At 41.6% G+C, this 25,120-nt stretch overlaps 1 protein-coding gene across 6 annotated transcripts in view; it reads left to right on the top strand.

Annotated features, from left to right (window-relative positions):
* The window catches only part of HTT (huntingtin), an 831,912-nt gene that overhangs the window by 618,561 nt on the left and 188,231 nt on the right, over positions 1-25,120 (top strand). For all 6 annotated transcript variants that reach the window (XM_033950363.1, XM_033950354.1, XM_033950401.1 and 3 more), the window contains one exon: positions 11,115-11,213. In XM_033950363.1, coding sequence (XP_033806254.1) covers positions 11,115-11,213 — 99 coding nt within the window. The remainder of the gene's footprint in view (positions 1-11,114; positions 11,214-25,120) is intronic.

Here is a 25,120-nt window from a genome sequence, read left to right as displayed (position 1 = left end):
CAGGTTTGCTTTTCCAGTAGTGTGTCCTTTGCTCTAGCATAGTTTAAGGGTAAATAGCCATTCCCAATTAACTTTCTATACACCATTCTTGATTTTATCAATATCTGTCATTTCTCTACTGTTTTCTCTTTCCCAAGCTGTAGAGCTTGATCCTGATGATCTTGTCTTCTTAAGAGAACATTATCATTTTTCTAGTGTAATAGGTGTGTCATTCTGGACAGATGGGTAATAACCCAGTGCTCGTAAGCTATGCAGAAGGAATCTACTCCAGCTTTTGAATCCCTCCTTCCCTCCACTTGCTTTTTTCCTCATGAGTTCTGTCACCATTTGTTTGAGCAGAGCCTCTTGAAAGGCATCTACACTCTCCCTACTTCTTTCCGATTCCGCAGATGGAACATTCCAGTCTGCATCCGGCAGGTTGAAATCTCCCAACAGCAGTACCTCCTCTTTCCTTCCAAACTTTTGGATATCCACAATCAGATCCTTATCAATTTGTTGCGATTGAATCAGAGGTCTGCAGACTACACCCACATAGATAGAAGTTCCATCTTCTCTTTTCAGAGCGATCCATATTGCTTCTTCCTCTCCCCAGATCCCTTGCATTTCAGTTGCTTGGATATCGATCTTTACATAGAGAGCTACTCCTGCACCTTTTTGACCATCTCTTTCCTTCCTAAAAAGATTATATCCTGGTATTTTTACATCCCATCCCATCCATGGGATTCACTGAACCACATCTCTGTGATAGTGACAATATCTAGATCTGCCTCTAACATCAGGGCTTGCAGATCATGAACTTTGTTGCTTAGACTGCAAGCATTTGTGGTCATCGCTTTCCAGCTATTTTTCAGCAGTAATCTCCTTTTTCGTATAGATTTTTGTTTCGTTTCACTTTCCATTGCAATGCTAAGAAATGAGTTGCTGATATTGTTTACATTGCAATCTTTACTACCATCACATCTTTTCTTTTGCCGGGGGTGGTCTCTATAATTGTCCTTCATACATACACCACCCCACCTTCTAGTTTAAATGCCTAGAAACATATTGTCTAAATTTCTCCGCAAGGTTTCTTTTTCCTGCTATAGTAATATGTAGCCCATCAGTGTAACATAGCTTCTTGTCCTTCCATGTATTTCCCCATCCTCCTATGAACCTAAAGCCTTCTTGATGACACCAGGTTTTGAGCCATCAATTAAAGTCCTCTGTGTTTTTTACTTTTTGCTCTCCCTTTCCATATGCAGGCAGTATTTCAGAAAAAGCTAAAGTCTTTACAAAAGGTTTCAAGCCCTCACCAAGCTCCAGAAAAGCTTTCTGTACTGCAAGTGTGGAGTTGTTGGCCAGGTCATTTGTTCCTAGATGGATAACAACATCAGTGTTAGTTTCTTCCTTAATTATAGTCAATATTTGCCTGGAACTCCTGGTAGCTGAGGATCCTGGAAGACATTTCACTATTTTAGTCTCCTCACCTTGTGTTCCAAGGTTAATGCCTCTGATGATGGAATCCCCCAACAGTAATAGTTTTCAGTTTTTGGCTTTTTTATTTGTGCTTAGGGTGCGCTTGTTCTCTTGAGTTGCCTTCATTGGTTCCAGTCCCACCTTCCTTCTGTTTTCTTGAGTATCGCAGTGCACTAGTGGAGCGAAGGAATTCTGTAGAGGTAATATTTGTGAAGGTGGATGTTTCTGGGTTACATGTCACAGTCTTCCTGAGCCTATTGTGACCCATTTATTCCTGGGCTGTTTTATTCTTTGAGGTAGAGGTGGTAAGTTGGTATGATTTTGTGGAGTGATGGAAGCTGCTTTAATTGTATTCAATTCCTGATTAAGTTTGCAGAGCTCCTCCTTAATACTAGCAAGTTGAAGACAGATGGGGCAAGCCTTAAGCCTTCAAATAGTGTGTCTTGAAATTAAAGCACCACAGTGATTGCATAGAATAAAGGTCATCTTGATTGGTTGTGAAGTGACTTGATTTGAGTAGTCCTGATTATTTGGGTCTCTATATATAAGCAGTGATCCCTGGGGTGGATGGGTGGGTCTATAAGTCTTACCTTTATTCTTATGAAGAAGAAGAGGAAATAAGATTTAACAGAAGACAGAGAAGGGTTTATTTTTTTTTTTTTTTGGGAGGGGGGGGTTAAGTAAGAAACAGGGAGGAAGAGAAATTAAGCAGATATAAAGCTGAAAAACAGTGAAAAGAGCAGAATATGAAATTCTGAGTAACTTAGCTTTTAGAAGTTCACAGGTGGCAGTGTTTCACTTTTTCTTTCTAAATCACTTTTGATCTCTGACCTTTTCAGACATCAATCATGTCAGTGAAAAGCCAGTTAAAAAACTTAGTCTTGACATCACCATCCTGGCATCTGTATGTATGTTCTAATCTACAAGGAACAGATTCTCCCTATAAAAACCCCAAGTTTCCTGTTCCTCTGAGAACCTTATCTATAAACTCCATGGATGTATTTGAAGAATGGTACATAAATTTGGCTATGTCTTAAGAGTCACAAAATCAACCTTCTGAACTTTGTAGAATAGCTAGAATGTAGAAACAGCAATTTAGATAAGGAGTGCCAATCTGTGAGCTTAATCTTTTAATTACAAGGTCTCAAGGCTGAGTTTCCAAATTTTAATGTATAGATACTGTGTTTTAACTTATTCACTTAATTTTGATTCATTCACAATCTCAGTTTTCATATCAACAGTGATAACTGTCACACCTGTAAATTCCAGGAAATCTTCAACATTCCCTCTCTTGTAAGAAGACTCTGTTACACATATGCTAGCTAGTAAGTTGGTATTCCCCACTCACAAAGATTTGTAGAAGATTGTTGAGGCCTGATAAGGTGGTGTAATAACTTAAGCTTTTCTTCCTAGTAGCTCAAGCATGTTGGTGCTCTTAAAGCTGAGAGACATCATCAGATGTGAACTGAAATGTCATGAATTGCATCAAAACAAGTATAAGAATGCCAATTGTAAATCTTGGCTAGCCAAATAATGAGAGTAGGACCCCCATGCATGAGACAATGTAAAAAGAGATTTTTCCTACTTCCTTAAGAAACTATAGTCATAATTATTCATGTTAAAATCAATCAAGGTTTAAAAATGTGACTGATAAGAAAAAGCTTCATAATGTAGACATCAAATCATAATATCTTGCTCAAACGAAATTCATCAGGGACATCAGTGTTAGAGGACTATAGTTGGCAATAAAACTTCACATTAGCCTACAATATTTGGTTCCATCACTACTAATAAAGTAGTTCCTTATTCAGACATCTTAAACTACTGTTCTTATACTCATGTACAGTTAAAGATATTATAGGATTTCATCCTGACAAGAGCTTACTGCACATAGGGAAACAAGTTAACAAAACTCTTCACTTCAAGAAACACTTTTCCTGTGTTCTAAGACAGCTGTGACTAGAAGAAATTTGATCACTCTGGATTTCTTCAAGTTGTCCCACATTGCCCTCTCATGATCATGAGGTGGAATCTGTTGCAGAAGCCATGGTCTCATCTCTTATCAGCCGGTGGTATCTTCATTCTCTTCACTGTACTGTCAGGAAAGAATCTCTTAAAGTGAGTGAAAATAGGACAGATAAAATTCCAGACAGGATGAAAATGCATACAATTTTCTTAGCATTGCATTCAATAAACTGCATAAATACTTTCAATTAGCCTATTGTTGCCTTATAATTTCATAGGCTTAGTAATAAATTTCAATAATAAGAAAAGCATTGCTTAATTGTTGGGGAAAAGATAAAGCTTTAAAATAAAGAAATAAGTCCTTAGTTGTAAGTTGTAAAGTTCAGTCTCATAAAATTTCTTTTGCAATTGTCCCGTAATCCTGGCAGCAATGGTCATTCGGTTCCCCTCTGGTGGCCAATGAAGAAAGAGTCCTGAGAAAGTCATAAATTATGTTGTTTCATGTTGGCATTAATACTCTGTATGGGCTTTTAGTGAAGACTCACTAAGGCACTTTCTCTGTAACTTGGTCTTCTATATTGAAGGTGCCACCCCCCTCTTGATACACTATAAATAAAAGGACTTCAACAAATGAAGGTTCTGTTGAAAACAGTAAATCAGTTGAAACACATCTATGAACGGAATATGGGTCTCAGATTTGTTTAAGTAACAGTGCAGTCAGTCTCTTCATCACGTTTATCTAGCTTTATTAAATAGACTCAAGTCCTCACACCAATCTGGAATACATTGCTTGCAAACTGGAAGATAAGACTAATTCCACACAGAACAACGTAGGAATCCTAACTCCCAACCTAGCTCCATCACCACAATAATGGAAATAATCATACAACCTAGCTTGCCAAATCGATAAATTAATCATCCTGGCAGATATCAATCTCCCTCTTGAATCCACGGTCAACAAAGAGGTCACCAAACTCAAAGCCCTACTTGATGATTGCCAAATCGCAATTGCCCCCTCAGGCCCACACATGAAAAAGGCCACACGCTTGATCTACTCGCATCCTCCTCCTCCATAAATCTCACTAGCAATGTCATATGGTCCCCGGTCCCATGGTCTGACCACTACCTCCTAAACTTCTGCCTCAAATTCAAAGACAAAGACCAGAACAGCAAGATCACCACGGATACAAGACCAGTGCGCAGAAAGGTGAGACCTGAATTATTCTGGAACACAGTATCTGAGTCTCTCACCGCCCCATCGAAAAACACAACTCTAATGCTAGCCAACTAGAACAAAACCATAACTAACACACTAGACACCATTACCCCTCTCCATCCATGTAAAATAAAACAAAATCGAACCTCACCCTGGTTTACATACTCACTAAAAACAGACAAACCACAATGCAGACGATTGGAGAGGAAATGGAGAAAGAGTAAAAAGACAGAGCACAGTGGCGTGCAGCTATTAACAAATACAAGTTCAACACAAATTAAGCCAAGAAAAACTTCTATGCAAGCAAACTAGGAAATAAAACAACCAATAATAAAGGCCTGTTCCGTCTCATACGACAGCTTACATCCCCACCAGACCAAATATCAACCGGTCACGTCGACAAAATATCCGCACAAGACTTGGCAGACTATTTCCTCAGCAAAATCAAATCAGTCCAAGCAGAAGTCGCAAAGTCCACCATCCCAAACAACCACCACCCTAGCACTGCCAAGCTCCACACAGAACCTATTGTAGCAGATGAAATCTGGACCACTTTCACTGAACTTACCAACCACGATCAAGTTTCAAGTTTATTAGGATTTTATATACCGCCTATCAAGGTTATCTAAGCGGTTTTTACAATCAGGTACTCAAGCATTTTTCCCTCTCTGTCCCGGTGGGCTCACAATTTATCTAACGTACCTGGGGCTATGGAGGATTAAGTGACTTGCCCAGGGTCACAAGGAGCAGCGCGGGATTTGAACCCACAACCCCAGGGTGCTGAGGCTGTAGATCCAACCACTGCACCACACACTCCACCAAAACACTTGTATCAAAACTCTCTACGTGCAATAGTCCTCTTGACAACTGCCCCGCTTACCTACTGTTGGCCATTCCCTCCCCCCCCAAAAAAAAAATCATAGCCTGACTCACTAACCTCCTAAATAGCTCCCTGAACCAAGGCAAATTATCCAAGGAATTAGGCAAAATTGCTCTCACAACCATACCGAAAACTTCAACAGCAGAACTTTCCAAAACTTCAAACTACGGCCCATCGCTGGTATCCCTAGTCTAACAAAAATCCTTGAAACCCATGTAAGCATACAGCTACCCTCTCATATTTAGCTACATTCATGCCTTCACCCATCCCAATATGGATTCATAAAGCAACACAGCACAGAACTCCTTATCATCACCCTAATCACCAAAGTAAAACAACTACTAAGCATCGGCCATCAAGCAATACTATTCCAGTTTGATATTTCCGCTGCCTTTGACTCAGTAGACCATCATTTGCTCATAACCAAACTATCTGAAATCGGAATTACAGGAACTGTGTTAGACTGGTTCACAGACTTTCTACAAAATGAGAGTACACGGTTAAAAAAGAAGGAGTATTCTCCAATCCCTGGAAAGCATTCTGAGAAGTTCCGCAGGCTCCCCGTTATCCCCCATCCTTTTCAACCTTTTCATGAGCTCACTTGGAAACATTAAATTAGAAGATGACATCTTACTATCCTATGCAAACATTCATCTCCTCATCCCTATTACAAACAAACAACCAAATATAGACGAGAAAATTTCAAACAACATTGAAAAAATCCACACCTGGGCAATCACAAACAAACTTAAACTAAATACCATCAAAATAAAAAGCCATCTGTTTCCACACCACTCAGCAGAATGCCCCGACAAGCATTAATCTTCAATCCGGTACCACCCTTGCAGTAGAGAAATCCTCAAAAGTACTTGGCATCATTCTGGATGACACACTCACAATGGATTCTCAAATCTCCAGCCTCTGGAAAAAGACCATCTTCAATATGTGCCAACTAAGACTTATTAAGCCATACTTCCACCAATATCATTTTGCTCTGATTGTCCAGCTGATGGTACTACCCCCAACTGGACTACTGCAGCTCAACATACTTGGGGATCAACTCCTCTCTAGTTCACAAACTGCAGCTTATTCAGAACACAGCTGTCAGACTTATCTTCAACCTAAAGAAATATGATTCAATCTCAGCCTACCTCAAACAATTACACTGGCTACCAATTTCATTGCGAATATTCTTCAAAACATCATGCATCCTACACCACATAATCTACGGAAACTCAGCCACTCCTCTCACCCAACTATTCTCAATGGCCTGGTCTACCTCCAGGAGACTCATAAACAGATTATGTAAAGGAATTGTCTGAATGGGACCGTTTGGAAGGAGTAGAAATGCAGTGGGCAAAACTGAAAGGAGTTATTGTAAGAGCGACAAATCTTTTTGTGAGGCAAGTAAGTAAAAGTGAGAGGGAAAGAAGGCCTCTTTGGTTCTCAAAAGTAGTAGCTGAGAAGGTAAGGAATAAGAAGTTAGCTTTCATAAACTACAAAAGAAAGAGGAAGACAGGCAAAAATATCTGGAAAAATTAAGAGAGGCTGGTCGAGAAGTCAGGAGAGCAAAGATACAAATGAAAGAAAAAATAGCTGACACGGTAAAACAGGGAGACAAAACATTTTTTAAATATATAAGTGATAGGAAGAAGTACAAAAGTGGTATTGTGAGACTGAAAAGTAAAGGGGATGAATATGTAGAAGTTGATAAAGAGGCAGAATTGCTTAACAGGTAGTTAGGCTAGATGGACCTATGACTGGATTCAGAATAATAACTTTTGTTATGCATTTATGGAGTGAATACCATCGAATCTCCAGTTCAGTCTGAAACCCCCGCCTTTTCACCACTTCTTTTCTTCTATCCTATTATGTTCATTTTTTTTCCTAATTTTAGTGTATTTTAGGTACTTATTGTTGTGCATCCCACCCCACTTGTTTGCTATATCTCTTGTGTCTATGCCATGGCTACTCAGCTTTTATATACAGTAAAACTTTGGTTTGCGAGCATAATTCATTCCAGAGGCATACTTGTAATCAAAAACATTTGTATATCAAAGCAAATTTCCCCATAGAAAATAATGGAAACTCAGATGATTCATTCCACAACCCAAACACTTTAATACAAAATACTGTACTGTTGTGCGTGCTTGTGTCGCACTTATATTGTTCTCAGTTGCGATGCTTGTGCTTCGTTCAGTTACGCTCAGCGATGCAATGCGCATATGTTGCACGTGCTTGTCACGCTTATATTGTGCTCAGTTGTGATGCTTGTGCTGCGACACGCATATGTTGCGTATTTGCTCATATTGCAAGACAACACTCGTTGATCAAGTTAAAATTTTATAAAATGTTTTGCTCGTCTTGCAAAACACTCACACACCAAGTTACTCGCAATCCAAAGTTTTACTGTAAACCACTTTGATATCCTTGGATCATTTGGTGGTGTAACAAATGTTGAAATACATAAATATGCTACTACTGTAGTTCATTTGTCAGTGCTTCCATATTAATAGTGTTTTGCTTCAGTTCATCTGAATCATCACTTATAAAGAATAAGTTCAGCATGCATCTGTCTCCAAAATCCTGCTCCCTTAGCTTTGAGCACCCCTTTATATTGCCCGATCATATAATACTACAGCTCTCCCCTATATAGACTTCTTGCCTCAAATTTTTCTTTCTTAGCTGCAAATGTTTCTCTCTTAGCTGCCTTATCAATGTTGTATATCTAATTTGCCAGCGCTTAAACTCAGAGCAGGCCCAACAATTAGGCAGATTAGTTAGTTGCCTAGAAGACAGTTGCTTTTGGAGTACAGAAAAGAGTACCGGTAACTGCAATTAAATCAAAACATTAGATCCTGAAAGCCAGATAACTCTAAAAACCATTAGCACATACTTTTACCTGAAGGAAGAGTGAGTAATTTTCAGTCTATTTACCCTTTTAAGTGGCTTGTTAGTTTTTAATATTAAAAAAAAAAAATTATAAGATTGTTCTGGGAGAAATGGTGTTGAGATTATTATGAATTTTGAGTTAAAGTGTCAAAATGTTGGGAAAGGGGAGTTCTATAGGTTTAAAAGTTAATTTTAAACCTGTGGGGGCAAGAGTGAAGAAGACACCTTAGACTGTCCATGTTTATATTCTTGTTTTCCATTTTCAGGATGCATTTTTCACTTCATAATCATCTTTCACAGCATCTTTCAGCCGTGTTGGTAGTGTTTGGTCATCTTTTCAATCTTTCTATATATGTTCCACCCAAGCAGTAGTTCCTATTGGGGAGGCTCCATCTGTCTAACTGTCTGTGTGCATACACATAGACACACATACCTCATACGGACCCTGTCATCCTGAGATACATATTACTATGTCTTTTCATACACAGTCCCTGAACAGACTTGAATGAGTTTGCAAATGGAAGAAGAGGAACCATGCTATTTTGACACACTGTGGACCAAAATCTATAAATGGTGCCAAAATTTTGGCACAAAAACAATGAATGCTATAAATGGATGCCATTTATAGAATAGCACTTAGCACCAGTATCCACACCTAACTTTTAGGCCTAAGGATTTATATCAGTGGTCTCAAACTCATTGCCCGGGGGCCACATGCGGCCCCCCAGGTACTATTTTGAGGCCCTCAGTATGTTTATCATAATCACAAAAGTAAAATAAAACAGTTTCTTGATCATATGTTTCTTTAGCTATAAATGACAATGTTATTATTAAGACTTAGCCAAAAAGAAACATTTATAAACTATAAAGATTTTTACCTCATGTAAAATTATCATTTCTTTAATAAGAGATTAACTATTTTTTCTGAGGCCCTCCAAATACCTACAGATCCAAAATGTGGCCCTGCAAAGGGTTTGAGTTTGAGACCACTGATTTATATGAACTGAACCCCGGTATAAATTCTTACATCTAAATAGGCACAAATTCTTGGAATGGTTATGCCCTTTTTCAGATCTGTGAGCATCTTTATAGACTAGCACCTAGCAAGATGCAAACATAAATTCTAATAGTTGCCAATTAGCGCTGTTAACCAAAACCCTCCATGAAAGACACTACACAAAACATTAGAAACAATAACAACATGGATGAAAGACCACAAACTGAAACTAAACCCAGACAAAACAAAATTCATTCTCCTCGAAAATGATAAAACCCCATCCATAACAAACCTAGTAATTAACTCAACCCATGCAACCCACTCTAAAACTACTGGGAATGACGATTGACAGGTGCTATACCATGCAACCACAAATCAATAAAGCAATACAGAAATCCTTCGCAATCACGGGAAACTTAAGACACGTGCGAAAATTAAGAACATAAGAATTGCCACTGCTGAGTCAGACCAGTGGTCTATCATGCCCAGCAGTCCGCTCACGCGGTGGCCCTCTGGTCTAAGACCAGCACCCTAACTGAGTCTAGACAAAACACAATTCCGGATCTTAGTCCAGGCCCTAATGCTGGGTCTTCTAGACTATTGCAACATTCTCTATCTCTCCTGCCTCGCAACCATGATTAAACAACTACAAACAGTCCAAAACACAGCTCAAAACACATCTCTGAGACTCATCTACTTACTGAGGAAACACAACCACATCACCAAGGCATACCTCCACTCACACTGGCTACCAATACAAGCAAGAATACAATTCAAGTTCTACTGTCTACTATTTAAAGCCATGAACGGCGACAACCCAACATACCTGAACAACCGCCTAATCCAAACCACCTCAACCAGACAAAGGAGAACCCACACTCCATTCACATATCCCCCAATCAGAGAAGTCAAACGGAAAAAAACTATATGATGGACTCCTGGCCACACAGGCAGCAAGATTGGACCACCAACTCTCCACTTTGCTGATAACGACCCCAGACTACAGAACATTCAGAAAAGAAATAAAAAACATACTATTTTTTAAAACCCTGCTACTCAACAATTCCTTGAAATCAACCTAACACTATCACTATTCTCTTAAACAATCTAATGCCACAAGAACCACCTCATCTCTTTGAACCAACCTCTCTATTCTCTAATTCCTCTGGAAGTGGCCAGATATATCCTTATATAATCTGCCTTGAACCGCAATAGAAATCACTAATGTAATGTAATGTTAGCTCCTAATTATTGGCGCTGTCTTGCTAAGCAATTAAATTGTGCACACAACATGGGCATGCAGTTTTGAATTCTATATATAGAATTAGGAGGTATATGTGCAATTTTTTACATGTGGAATATGCTTTATCTGGGTTTCCAAGTTAGTAGTTTCAAACTTAATGCCTCTTGCTAACTTTTAATACTCAGAACTGATTCCTTTGATTTAGTTCCAAATAACATCCTGATTTTAATATGAATTAGAGCCTAGGTATATGCCTTTGTTAGACAAATCATTGCAGTACCTGAAGGTGTCATCTGGTTTGTTGTAAGTGTAAAAATCTTGAGAAGTGTGCCTTTGAATCAGATGTTCTCAGATTTAAGACATCACATAAAGCTAGAACAGATTGTGATGTGATAAAACAAAGCAACAAGAGACATTTAAGGAAACGATATAACAGCAAAAGACAATTTAGTATTTGTGATTTTAGTTGCAGTGGAACCTGGAGATCAACTTCTTTGTCCAGAGAGAAGAAAGATTAGTACATCAAAAGGAAGCAATGAGGATGAATTTGATTCAAATGTACCAAGTAAGTGAGTAGAAAAGAAGAAATGAGGTTTAACTGCAACTTTATATGGGTTTTTGGTAGCATCACTAATTAATTTGAGAAATGGATATATTTCATAAAGCTAAAAATGCAATATTCACTATACAGAGAACCTCACACACATCTTCAACCTTTTTTTTTTTTTAAACCAACATTCATCCAAAGTGGAGAAAAAAGCCTGAGTTAAAATGAGACCAGCCCTCAGGAACTTAAAGACCACCTCAAAATCACTCACCATTTAATAAAAAAAATCCACTCCATTAATGGAATGGGATTAAACTTGGCATATTGGAAAAAAACTTTAAAAGGACACTTTTTTTGGGGGGGGAGGGGAGGATTCATGAAAGGGTGTTAAGCGCATTAGCACACACTAAACACTAAAGAGACCTATTCTATGGGCATCTTTAGTGGTTAGCACATGCTAACACACTTAACGCCCTTTCATGAATCCTCCCCTAAATCGAACAGGAGGCTTCAGAGTACTTAGGGCTAGATTCACTAAGCCTACCGATCAAGTCCCGACCACTTAGCAAACCCAATTTCCCTCTGACCCGATTCACTAACTTCGTGGCTAATCATCCTCCAATTTGATCTGATCCAAGCATGGAAATGAGGAGAAACGGCATGTAAAGTGGGCAGGCAGCAATTCACTAACAAAAAACTGAAACACCAATTTGGCTGGCCGATCAACAAACAAGCGACGGCTGGGGAACAGTCGCTCACGTCGTTTCCAACTGCATCTCCTGCTCTCTGCCCCTATCGCTGCCCTGCTTCTGCCCTGACTCTCCTGCTCTCTGCCCCAACTTTCCATCTCTCTGCCCTCGACTCTCCTGCTGTTTTTCCCCAATCACCACCCTGCTTCTGCCCCGACTCTCCTGCTCTCTCAGACATCCGACTCCTGCTCTGACTTTCCAGCTCTCTGCCCTTGACTCTCCTGCTCTCTACCCTGATCGCCGCCCTGCTTCTGCCCGAGGGTTTAAAATGGGTTAAAACCACAGGCTCGCTATAAAAAGTAAAGTTAAAAAAAAAAGTTGCTTCTCTGTAAGCATTCACAGACCATCTACAGATGATCTGCGCATGCATCGGGATCATTATTCAGCGATCCGTGCAGTCAGTTGGGGGTATGATTCCGAGCATCCTCATTTGCATGAGGACGCTTCATGAATAAGCCCCCCCACCCACGGATTGGAACGGATCGCTCACGGATCGAATCTGATCTGTGGACTTAGTGAATCTAACCCTAAGTCCCTTGGAAAATTATCCTAATACTTTTTTCCAGTGCAATAAATGTGTCATTCTGGACAAGTGGATTATCTCCCCATGGCCACAAGCCTTATGTAGAAGGAATCCACTCCAGATTTTTTTCTGTGATCCTGCTACTCCACTGGGAGCTCTACTGCCACCTGCAGTTTTTCCCTTCTGTACACAAGCCAGAAGGAGTATTTCTGTTTTGCTCGCCCCTTTTCTTATTTTATTCATTATATTTGACTTATTTGGTGATTTCAGTGCACGGCGCTTTCATCTTGGTCTCGGCTCTGCCTGCATAGAGAAGAAGCAGACTGTGGTATGCAGCTGCCAAGCCGATCCCTAGTGGTAGCTGTTAGGCAGTCTGCACAAGTATTTTGGGAGCTCGGGACCAATCTCGCTTTAATCCCTCACCTACTGCTTAGCAGGGGTTGAAGCACAGGCTGTTTGGCATCCATAAGAGGCTCAATGGTGTCTCGTAGGGTGCCAGTTGCATTTTTCACCTCCTCCCTTCTGTTAGTGCATTGGTCGGTCCGTGGGGGTGGGAGTATGGTCAAACGCTGCATCTGGCTGGCAGCCCTAAGATCAGCGTTGAAGAGGAATTTCCAGCATGAGGTAGTAATTCTTTTCCTTTCCAGCTACTGTAAAAAAGAGCTGAGGCAGGCTGCAGCACATTGCCAGCTCAGGTCACAGTGAGTAAAGCTGTTACAGCCTATGAGGTGAATTGAGGGGGGTTCTGAAAAACAGAATTTTGAGGGTTTCTGCATGTTCCTTTTCCTTCCCCTCCTGAAAAATCCTAAATTCACCGGGTTTTGACTTTAGTTTATGAGTGTGGTGGGGGGGAGGGTTTAAGAGTGAAAATCTTGACAGTGTCCATCTTGGATTTTAGCAATCTGTTTTTTTTTCAAAAGTTCCCTGCACTTTCAAAACTTCAAATTCGGCCTCAAAACTGGTTGGTATGAAGTCCTTGGGCTTTTTTTACCCCAAATTCATGTCAGGATTGCTTAAATTGTGCCCCTCAAGAGAGTACCTGCGCCACTGTCATACAACATTGATCGGAGAGGTAGGAGTGGCCAGCTTAACCTCTTCTCTGTATAATAATAATAATAACTTTATTTTTGTATACCGCAAGTACCACAAACAGTTCAGAGTGGTTTACAGAGGAAGAGACCGTGCATAGACAGCGATGATACAGAGAGTAGTTTCGAATTACATTGGTGTCAGGGGTGCAATAAGTATGTCAGAGACGATGTTACAGAGAAAGTTACAAAGAATAGTTTCAAATTACATAGGTGTCAGGGATGCAATAAGTATTTCTGAGGTACAACAAGGTCGGAAGGAGTCAGAGAAATTTATCAAAGAGATAGGTTTTAATTGATTTCCTAAAGGATTGGTAGGAGGGAGTGTTTGAGATGAGGGTGGTTAGGCATTTATTCCATTTACCTGCTTGGAATGACAGTGTTCTATCAAGGAATCTCTTGTAGATGCAGCCCTTTAGGGAGGGGAAGGCAAACAGATAGGCGTTGCGTGTACAAGTGGAGCTTGGGAATACAAAGTGGTGTGACATGTAGATTGGGGATAAGCCTGTTAGGGTTTTGAAGCAGAGGCAGGCAAATTTGAAGATGACCCTTGCCTCCATCGGCAACCAGTGAAGGTCACAAAAAGGGCAGCCAGCCTGCTGGCTTGGCTCTTTTCTGTTTTCAGGGCCTGGAAATGGTGACACAAATAAGGACATGGACAACCCGCAGCCCAAAAAATACAAAGTAAAATTATCACTGGGTGACTCCATGCTCCCTGATCCTGATGCCTTCACAGATTTCTTGAAGTTTTTGTGGAAAAGCTTTCATGAGAGCCATGCTCTGCACAGTCCCACTGTGCATTGGACCTGCTTTGTCAAGGCACAGCCTCCCAAGGTATGTCTTCTTCATAGTCTGCCACTCTTCAGGACTTGGGAGACCTCTTTCCAGGGGACACAGATGAGGATTATATGGATCCCTTATTTTCTGCAAATGCTCCCGTGATAGGGGACCAGGGACAGTATGCTGGCATGTTAAATCCGGTTTTGGCTTTAGAACCCAGGGTCGATCTCATGGTTCTGTGTTTATTTAAGTCCACTGCTTTGCCAGATATCATATTGGTGTTAGCAGGATCTCAATTTGGTCATACAACCAGCTCCTTCTGCCTCCTCCTCTCTTATGTGTGGAGTGAGGGTTCAGTCCTCTGCGTTTCCCTGGCATCCAGACATTGATGTCTTGATTTTAGAGCAGTGGGATTCTCCTGAAGGGTTTCTCAAAGTAGAAAGAGCCATGTCCAGGCTGTATCCTATGGCACAGGAGTGTCAGCAGCAACTTTTAAGTCATCCTAAAGTGGATTCCTTGGTTGCACAGGTCACTAGGTGTATCTCTCTTCTGAACGAAGGCAGTGTGGTGCTCAAAGATATGCAGGACCGCAGGGTAGATGTGGTTCTCAGGAGACACTTTGAGGTAGTAGCTTTGGGAGTCGAAGCTGCTTCGGCGGCATCTTTTGTCACTTGTGGCTGTCCAGACTGCGCATATTGGGGAGAAAGGGCGCTGTCGACAATATTCCAGTTTTCCGGGGCTGAGGTTCTCTGGATCCAGGCATAACCAGGTTTCCGCTTTCCAAGAAATTGCAATGACACCAGGCCGAGGGAGGCCTCTCTTCCTATAGGACGTTTCTTCAGGCCTGGGTCCAGATTTCATCCGACTGCTGGGTTATGGGCATCATTTGGTCTGGCTACAAGCTGGAACTTGCCCGGCCTCTGATGGATTGGTTTGTGGACTCACCTGCAGGGTGCCCAGGAAAGGCAAAGTGCATGCCACTGTGAGATGATTTCTAGATATTTAGACTATAGAGCCTGTGCCGCCTGAAGACTCAGGCTCAGGGAAATACGCCATATACTTTATCATGCCAAAGAACAGTTCCAACGATTAGAGTGACCTTACATAAATGCAGCGCTCAAAGTTTTGCACTTTTGCATGGAAACGGTTCGATCTGTCATTGCGGCGGTATCCCTGGGAAAGGCCTACTTGCATATTCTTATTTTCCCAGATAACAGGAAGTTTCTCAGATTTCATGTTCAGCTCTACCCTTTGGCTTGACGACAGCTCCTCGCACCTTCACCAAAGTGATGGTTATGGTAGGAACTCTCCTGCACAAGTGCATCCCAACCTGGATGACTGGCTGATTAGGGCCCCTTCATTGTCCGAGGGTCGGCATACAATGGATCAGGTGATTCAAGGTCCTCAAGGATATGGGTTGGATTGTAAATTACTGAAAGAGCAATCTGATGCTGTTTCAAACCCTGGAGTACCAAGGAGTCCTGTTCGACATGGCTGTCTGCTGTGTGTGTCTATCAGAGGCATGCAGACAGAAGCTGTGTTCTCAGATATCGTGTCTCCTAGAAAAGTTCGCTCTGTCAGTGGCATGGGACTTTCTCCAAGTCCCGGGGTCGATGGTGGCCACAATGGATGTGGTGCCTTGGGTGAGAACCACAAGTGTCCTCTCCAGCATGCATTACTCTCATGCTGGTCTCCGCAGACAGATGCATTACAGATGTGTCTACCCTGGAGGCTGGAGCCAGCATAGAGTGGTGGCTCCATCCTCAGTTCCTCTCCAGAGGCTTTCCTCTTCGGATTGCTTCTTGGGTGGTCGTAATGACAGATGACATTCTTCTCGGTTAGGAAGCTCATTGCAACTGTTATCCGATTCAGGGGCATTTCGATGCTCTCTCAGAGGAAGTGGTCGATCAACAGGCTGGAACAACATGTCATTTGGTTGGCTCTGATGAAATTGCAGAAATCTCTAGAAGGTCAGGCAGTCAGAGTCTTCTCCAACAATGCTACAGTGGTGGTGTATGTAGTGCATCTCTATGTCTGGAATCCCATATGCTCTTTCACTGGGCAGAGCATCATCTCCAGTCACTAACGGCAGTGCATGTCTCAGGAGTGGATAATGTCCAAACGTATTTCCTCAGCAGACAGTCCTTAGACCTGGGCGAGTGGACGTTGTCGATGGCAGCATTTCAAGCCATTCAGCACTGGGGCCATCCACGAATTGACCTCATGGCGATAGTGAAGAACAAGAAAGCAGACAGTTTCTTCAGTCAAAGATTCGAGCCAGGAAGCAAAGGTCTAGACACTATAGTCCAGGCTTGGCCTCAAGGCATCCTGTTCTTTTGTCTTTCTGCCCTGGCCTATGATAGGCCAAAACCTTTAACGGATTGCAAGTATTAATAATAATAATTTTATTCTTATATACCGCCAGACCAAGATGGTTCTAGGCGGTTCACAACAAATGGAGCTGAAACATACAGTGATAACTATAATACAAATGGAAATACATCATATTGTAAATATAAAAAACTCTAAGAGATTAAAATGCGATGCTTTAAGATACAAACTTATCTAATAGTTGTGTCTTTAACAGTTTTCTAAAATCAAATAAGAGGAAACCTCTAGCATAATTTTTCCAAACCAAACATTCAGTATAGTGGCCTGAAAATAGAGAGTTCTTTCAAGGAACTTCTTATAACGACAGGATTTAGTAGAAGGATATGTAAACAGATGGGCTCTGCGTAGTCTTATTTGAGTGGCTCAAAGAAAAAGGAGGAACAAGATAGCCTGGTGACATACCGAAGATTGATTTCTAACAAATACATGAAAATTTAAATAAAACTCTAGACTCAATCGGCAACAAATAAAGTTTCTGATAAAAAGGAGTAATATGCTCCCATTTTTTTAAACCAAGTAATCAGAGAAAGGTCATTCTAGGGGCTCCGATCTGATGTGTCTTCGCACAAGCCAAGGCCTCAGACATCCTTTTGCTGGGTCCAATATGCATGGAGGATCTGGATCACTTTGCTCTTATGGCATGACTCTTGAGTGTGAAGCGCTAGAATGCAAAGGATATTCAGAAGTGATCGTTTCCACCCTTCTCAAGTCTAAGAAGTCATCTACGGTCTCTTCCTACACTAAAGCGTGGGAGACTTTCCAGCAGTGGTGTTTCCAGAAATGGGTACAGCCATTTTCAGCTCTAATTTTGGTGGTGTTAGCCTTGATAAGGGCCTTACTGTGGCTTCCCTTCAAGTCCAAGTCACAGGGCTCGGGATCGCAGACCTACACTGGCATCTCATCCAGACATTGCCAGATTTCTGAAAGGAGCTCTTCACATCAGACCACCAATTAATCTTAACTTGGTTCTGCGAGGTCTTACTAAAGCTCTGTTCGACCTGCTTGAAGAAGCATCCCTCTTGGACTTGACGGTGAAGGTGGTTTTTCTTGTGGCTATGACCTTAGCAAGATGAGTCTCGGAGTTGCAGACTCTTTCTTATGTGGTGCAGTGGTTAGAACTACAGACTCGGCACCCTGAGGTTGTGGGTTCAAATCCCACCCTACTTGTGACCCTGGGCAAGTCACTTAATCAAAAATACCTCTCTTTTTTGTTATTAAATATGTACTTTATCAGGGAGAAATGGCAATGAAAAATCTTATTCCCCACCTTGTCTTTAATGTGTTTTAATGTGTATAAAGGGGAATGAGCCTCAGATCCCCGTGCGTTGTGAAATCACTTAATCCCCATTGCCCCAGGTACATTAGATAGAGTGGGAGCCCGCTGGGACCATTAGGGAAAAATGCTTGAGTACCTGAATAATTTGTAATCCACAAAGAATTGTAGGATATGCAGAATAAAAATTATTAAGAGAAAAAAGAGAAAAAGATTTTGGAGACTGATGTTCATTCTTTTCTGCCGAAGGTGGTTTCGGCATTTCATGTTAATCAAGAAGTTCACTTACCTGTATTTCAGTCCAGAGGTTCTAGAAAACAGAACCACATTTTCAAGAAGTCGGATGTGAGAAGAGTTCTTCATTATCTGGAAGTCATCAATGAGTTTAGACTCTGACCATTTGTTTGTGCTGTCTCATTCAACTATGTTTCCAATAGACAGGGACAATGTAACAAAAGGAGTCAGAAAAATGGTTGAGCTATAATTAAGAGACTGACTCAAGTCAGTTAAACCAACATACGAGAAGGACCCGTTGTAATGTAACGTAGCTCAGAGACTTGTAACTCTGAAGAGGGGGAGGTTACCCCCTCTTGGGTTAAGAGTTTTTCATCCAATCATAGCATGATATTTAGCAAAAACGGGTTCAGCTCTTGAAGGTAAAAATTAATTAGTAACTGTATTCAACACTTAAAACGATACTGCTTTCAAAACTTTTGAAGAGTGCAAAAAAAGTAATTGCATTCAGGTTGTACTGGAAGTGTAAGAATGTACTTAGCTTGTGTGCAAAAATACAACTTCTCAGGGTCCCGACGCGGCCCCGTTTCGGCGTCTGCTTCAGGAGACCCCGCCAACCGAGAGTTAGATATTTTCAAAAAGACACACCATGTATGAGTTCTTTAACTGTAATCTGAAATGCAACAACAAAAGGAAAGTGAAATGCACCAGATACAAGCACTGAAACTCAAAAAACTGCTGTACCTGTGCAAGATTTTAAAGTATTAACAGCTGACAGGGAAGAGAGACACAATAAAAATACATACCGGTCAAAAATTGAAAAGTTCCGTGCAACGGAGAACGCCGGCACCCGCTCTGACTTTTAAACCAGAGGGGGAGGGGAACAGCCGAGCGTGGGAACGTGATGACATCATTCATTCACATTACAGAAGAATGAAACAATGTATTACTACTGCTACAGATGGGAAGCTGTGACGCCAAACAAAATCAAAGAAATGCTGCCCATTCGATTTCATTGTTAAGGCCATTCGGGTGGAGGGAATTTAAGTTAAAGATCCATTTTTGTTCTCTCCTCCACAACATGCGGGCAATGTCACCACCCCTTGAGTTTGCTAGATGTAGCACAGGTGGCACTTAGCATGAACTATTTTCAATTTGACCAGCACTTTTACAAACAGATTAAAGGCACTGCTATGGGGTCAAAAATGGCCCCTTCCATAGCGTGCCTGTATGTGTCTCAATTTGAACAACGTTTTTTATATCCATCTGAGTTTTGGCAGTTCTTTTTGTTCTGGAAAAGATATATTGACGATGTCTTTACTGTATGGATTGGTACAGTGCCTGACCTGATGGCATTTTTCGACTGGCTTAACAGCTATGACTCCAACCTCCAGTTCACCATGACTAAGGATTGTCATCAGGTTTCTTTTTTGGATATCAATATAATTTTGCATCAAGGGTGTTTTCAGACATCTATATACCGAAAGCCCACTGACAGGAACAATTTACTTCAATATGATAGTTTCCATCCTAAACATTTAAGGAACAATATACCTACTGGACAATTTTTACGTCTTAGGAGACTATGTTCCACGGTGGAAGAATATGTGCACAGGGCAGAGGAAGTTAGGTACAGATTCTTATTAAAAGGATATCCACCAGCAGTACTCAAGAAAGCCTACAAGAGAGGCTTATATGCCAATCGGACTTTGCTATTACAGTCACAAGCCAAACCTGAATCTCGCTCACTGGTGTGTGTTATACCATATTCTATTCATGCTTTTCAAATCAAGAAAATCATTAAACAACATTGGCCTATCATGCAGTACCATGAAGCTTTTCACGATGTCCCTAGGTTTGCTTTCTCCAAACCTTTGAATCTTAAACAGAAACTCACTCACTCTCAGTTCCTAAGTCAGCCATCTCAACAATCTCCACAGGGGCAACATTCTCCATGTGGCCGCTGTAAAATATGCCGATATAGTGTCACAATTCAACAAATGTCACTTACGCCTCACCTGAAGTACACGCAGCACAGTACGAATTGTAATTCTCATCACGTAGTGTATGCCATATCATGCCCGTGCCATCTCGTTTATGTAGGGTGCACCACCCGTAACCTGAAACTTCGTATTGGGGAGCATATGAGTCGCATTCGGACAGGGGTGCAAGAAGCCCCCCTGGTTCAGCATTGGCAACAAGCTAATCATGCCGTGGAAGATCTTACATTTACAGTGTTGGACTGCATTTTTAGCCCCAGGGGTGGTGACATTGCCCGCATGTTGTGGAGGAGAGAACAAAAATGGATCTTTAACTTAAATTCCTTCCACCCGAATGGCCTTAACAATGAAATCGAATGGGCAGCATTTCTTTGATTTTGTTTGGCGTCACAGCTTCCCATCTGTAGCAGTAGTAATACATTGTTTCATGCTTCTGTAATGTGAATGAATGATGACATCACGTTCCCACGCTCGGCTGTTCCCCTCCCCCTCTGGTTTAAAAGTCAGAGCGGGTGCCGGCGTTCTCCGTTGCACGGAACTTTTCAATTTTTGACCGGTATGTATTTTTATTGTGTCTCTCTTCCCTGTCAGCTGTTAATACTTTAAAATCTTGCACAGGTACAGCAGTTTTTTGAGTTTCAGTGCTTGTATCTGGTGCATTTCACTTTCCTTTTGTTGTTGCATTTCAGATTACAGTTAAAGAACTCATACATGGTGTGTCTTTTTGAAAATATCTAACTCTCGGTTGGCGGGGTCTCCTGAAGCAGACGCCGAAACGGGGCCGCGTCGGGACCCTGAGAAGTTGTATTTTTGCACACAAGCTAAGTACATTCTTACACTTCCAGTACAACCTGAATGCAATTACTTTTTTTGCACTCTTCAAAAGTTTTGAAAGCAGTATCGTTTTAAGTGTTGAATACAGTTACTAATTAATTTTTACCTTCAAGAGCTGGACCCGTTTTTGTTAAATATCATGCTATGATTGGATGAAAAACTCTTAACCCAAGAGGGGGTAACCTCCCCCTCTTCAGAGTTACAAGTCTCTGAGCTACGTTGCGGTACAACGGGTCCTTCTCATATGTTGGTTTAACTGACTTGAGTCAGTCTCTTAATTATATGTCTCATTCAACTAAGCAAGGTGTGCTTTCTTCCAAGGCCACAGTTTCTAGATGGATCCAAAAGGCCTTTACGTCAGCCTACATTATCTGTGGGGAAACTGTCTCGTTTCTGTCAAGATGCATTCAACAAGGAGTGTAGCTTCATCATGGGCCGAAGCTAGGGCAGTCTCTCCAGCTGAAATTTGTAGAGCGGCAACTTAGTCCACTCTCCTAGGTAGAGAGAACGAGAGGGCACTCTCTAAAGTTAAAAGGGGATAGGTTCCATACAAACGTAAGGAAGTTCTTCTTCACCCAGAGAGTGGTAGAAAACTGGAACGCTCTTCCGGAAGTTGTTATAGGGGAAAACACCCTCCAGGGATTCAAGACAAAGTTAGGCAAGTTCCTGCAGAACCAGAACATACGCTATAGGGGAATCCAAGACAAGGTTAGACAAGTTCCTGCTGAACCAGAACGTATGCAGGTAAGGCTAGACTCAAATAGGGCCACCGCGTGAGCAGACTGCTGGGCACGATAGACCACTGGTCTGACCCAGCAGCGGCAATTCCTATGTTCTTAATAGATAACATCAAAATTCTTGCTCTGAAATTAAAAAAATAAATAAATAAAAGATGACAACCAGCAAATCAAACTGTAAAGCTCAGATCTTCCAAAAAAGACTACCACCACTGAAGTACTGTCCCTTGAAGTCCCAACTACCATGTTGCCCCGAAAATAAGTTCTAGCATGATTATCGGGGTAGGTCTTAATATAAGCCCTACCCTAAAAAGAAGCCCTAGTTGAAGCGCTTGATTCGCCGGCAGCAGCACTTCCCCCTGCCCCCCCCCCCCTCTGACCCTTCCCTCTCTCCTTCCCATCCGAACCCCACAGACCATGAGACTGACATACCTTCTTCCAAACAGCAGCGTTAGCAGCAATCTAAACAGGCTGCTTCGCGGCCTTCTCCCGCCGGAGCATTCCTTTGCTGCATCACTGATTATGTAATCAGCAACACGGCACATGAAATGCCCTGGCGGGAGAAGGCCTTGAAGCAGCCTGTTTAGATTGCTGTTGACACTGCCGTTTGGAAGAAGGTATGTCGGTCTCACGGTCGGCAGGATTCAGATGGGAAGGAGAGATGGGAGGGAGAGATGGAAAGGTCAACAGGGGTTTGGCTGTGCTGCTGAGGAGGGGGAAATGGGAGGTAAAGAAAAATGCTGCATGGGGGGAATGGGAGGAAATGCTCACAAATAAATGCATCTTTGGGCCATATGTTTTGGTTCTGCCCTGGTGTCCTTCAGTTTTGGCACCGTTTGGGATCTTTTATTTCCACTCTTTGGGGTCGACGGTGGTCTCCAGGCCCTAGAGCGCTATTTGGTTTCTATGATATTGTCTCTCCCAAACCTAAAGGCATGTCAGCCTTCTTGGCTAGAGCCACATTATTTGGTAAAAAAGCGATACTACTACAATGGATAACTAGTGATGCCCCGACCTACAGCCAGTGGAAATCTTTGATGATCATCCATGCCTCTTTGGAACGTCGGCACTTCACTGACTTTGATTCAGGTCCAGGCCGCAGATTTACTGAGATTTGGGAGCACTTTTGGATGACCCTTACTCCAGCGGCCAGGAACAGATTTTTGAACTGTTAAATTATAATTTCTAAATATTTTTTTTTTTTTTTCTATTCTTTCATTTAGGGATTTTCTGTTTGGGGTTATGTTGGGGGACGGGGGGTTGGGATGGTTGATTTTGCCTTTGTACATATATGTCTGTCTTCTGTATTACTTACTCTGGTTGTAGTTGTTTTTCTTGCACGTTAAAATGAATAAACACATTTAAACATAAAAAAAAAATAAGACCTATCCTGAAAATAAGACCTAATGCGTTTTTTTGGTCCCAAAATTAATATAAGACAGTGTCTTATTTTTGGGGAAACACGGTATATGCAATATAGCATTAAAAGCTTCACATCCATTTATCAAACGCTGAACTCAAATCAACAGAACCAAAATCACCTTTCTCCGTTTATCTAACCAAAAGCAGTCTTCACCCAAAATGCATAGCTAACATCAGTTCTGCGCTTGACCCTCATAAACCCTGCCAAACCATCATCCAGCAAATTCCATTCTTTCACAAAATCCACAATTTGTATAGCCATCTTTCCTCCAACAATTTTGCCATCATAGGCAGGTTAGAAATTGGCCTATAATCTGCACAAACCTCTCCCTGCAGATCCTGCTTCTTCAATATAGGGGTAACTACTGCTTCCTTTTCTATTGTGTTGGGCATCTGTAGTGTCTGTGTGGGACGCAGAAGGGGATGGGGAGACACGCAGGGCTCAAAGTTGTAGGGGCAGTATGGAGCATGTATGAATTGCTGTGGGAGAATCACACAGTAACAAAGTAAATGATGGCAGATAAAGGCCAGCATGACCCAATAAGTCTGCCCAGAAAGCCTGCCAGGGTTGTATCGACAACTATGTGGGTTACTTCCCCACTCCTTCTGGTTTTGAAGATGAGGTAATTTGTAGGGTGGAAAGGCAAATGGCAAGAGATAGTTTCTGGGATTGGGAGAAGTCTATTGGGTGCTGTGTCAATTACAGTAGGGTAGTTTTGGGGATTGGGAGGGGAGAGTTTGGGGAAGTAGTTTTTGAGAAAAGGGCAGTATGTTTATTGGGGAGCTTTTTAGGATGGGATAGATTGCAGGACACTGGAGAAGCTTCAGGTTCATAATCTGTGGGCCATGGGGTTAATTTGAGTATTTGGAAGAGTAGGAATTACTACCTTTTCAACTGCCCTGCCCTGTTCTCTAACTACTACATTTTGCTCTAAGTTTTTATGTTATCAACACCTTCTTCCATATAAAGAAATTATGTCCTTACCTTGATAATATCTTTTCCAATAGATAGGTGTGTCATTTATTTTTTTTAAATTATTTATAACCCGCCTATCCACAAATCTAGGTGAGATTCTGGACAAGTGGATTCTGTCATTCTGGACAAGCAGGTTATCTCCCCATAGCCACAAACCATATGCAGAAGGAATCCACTCTGGATTTTTTCTGTTATCCTCCTACTTCACTGGGAGCTCTACTGTCACCTACAGTTGGTACCCAAGAATGCAAGAGCTCCATCAAAGGTATGTGAAGTAAGGACATGAATGGAAAATTTACCAAACCAAGCTACTGTTTTACTCACACAATATAACACTTGAACACTCAATGAACAAGTAACAGCCAACAGAAGCATCAAAGGAGCTCAGGTAGTACCTCCTGTAGACAATATAAACATATTATACAGAATTCTTCAGGGCCCAAAGGGCTAACTGGCAACCAAGATACAGCCATGCAGAAGAATAAACAGAATGAGACAGTAGGCAACCGCAGGAAGGACAGGGCGGGAATCCAGAATAGAAACATAGAAATAGACGGCAGATTAAGGCCATGGCCCATCTAGTCTGCCCACCCCAATGACCCTCCCCTACCTTTCTCTGTGAATAGATCCCACGTGTCTATCCCATTTGGCCTTAAAATCAGGCACGCTGCTGGCCTCAATAACCTGAAGTGGAAGACTATTCTAGCGATCAACCACCCTTTCAGTGAAAAAGAATTTCCTGGTGAACAACCTGTCTTTATCTACTAAGTCTATTCCCTTCATTATCTTGAATGTTTCTATCATGTCCCCTCTTAGTCTCCTCTTTTCAAGGGAGAAGAGGCCCAGTTTCTCTAATCTCTCACTGTACCACAACTCCTCCAGCTCCTTAACCATTTTTGTTGGTCTTCTCTGTACCCT

The sequence above is a fragment of the Geotrypetes seraphini genome, chromosome 1, assembly GCF_902459505.1.
Source record: "Geotrypetes seraphini chromosome 1, aGeoSer1.1, whole genome shotgun sequence".
NCBI classification, from domain to species: Eukaryota; Metazoa; Chordata; class Amphibia; order Gymnophiona; family Dermophiidae; genus Geotrypetes; species Geotrypetes seraphini.
Note: the sequence above shows the minus strand (reverse complement) of the source record. Positions and strands in the feature narration are given on the sequence as shown.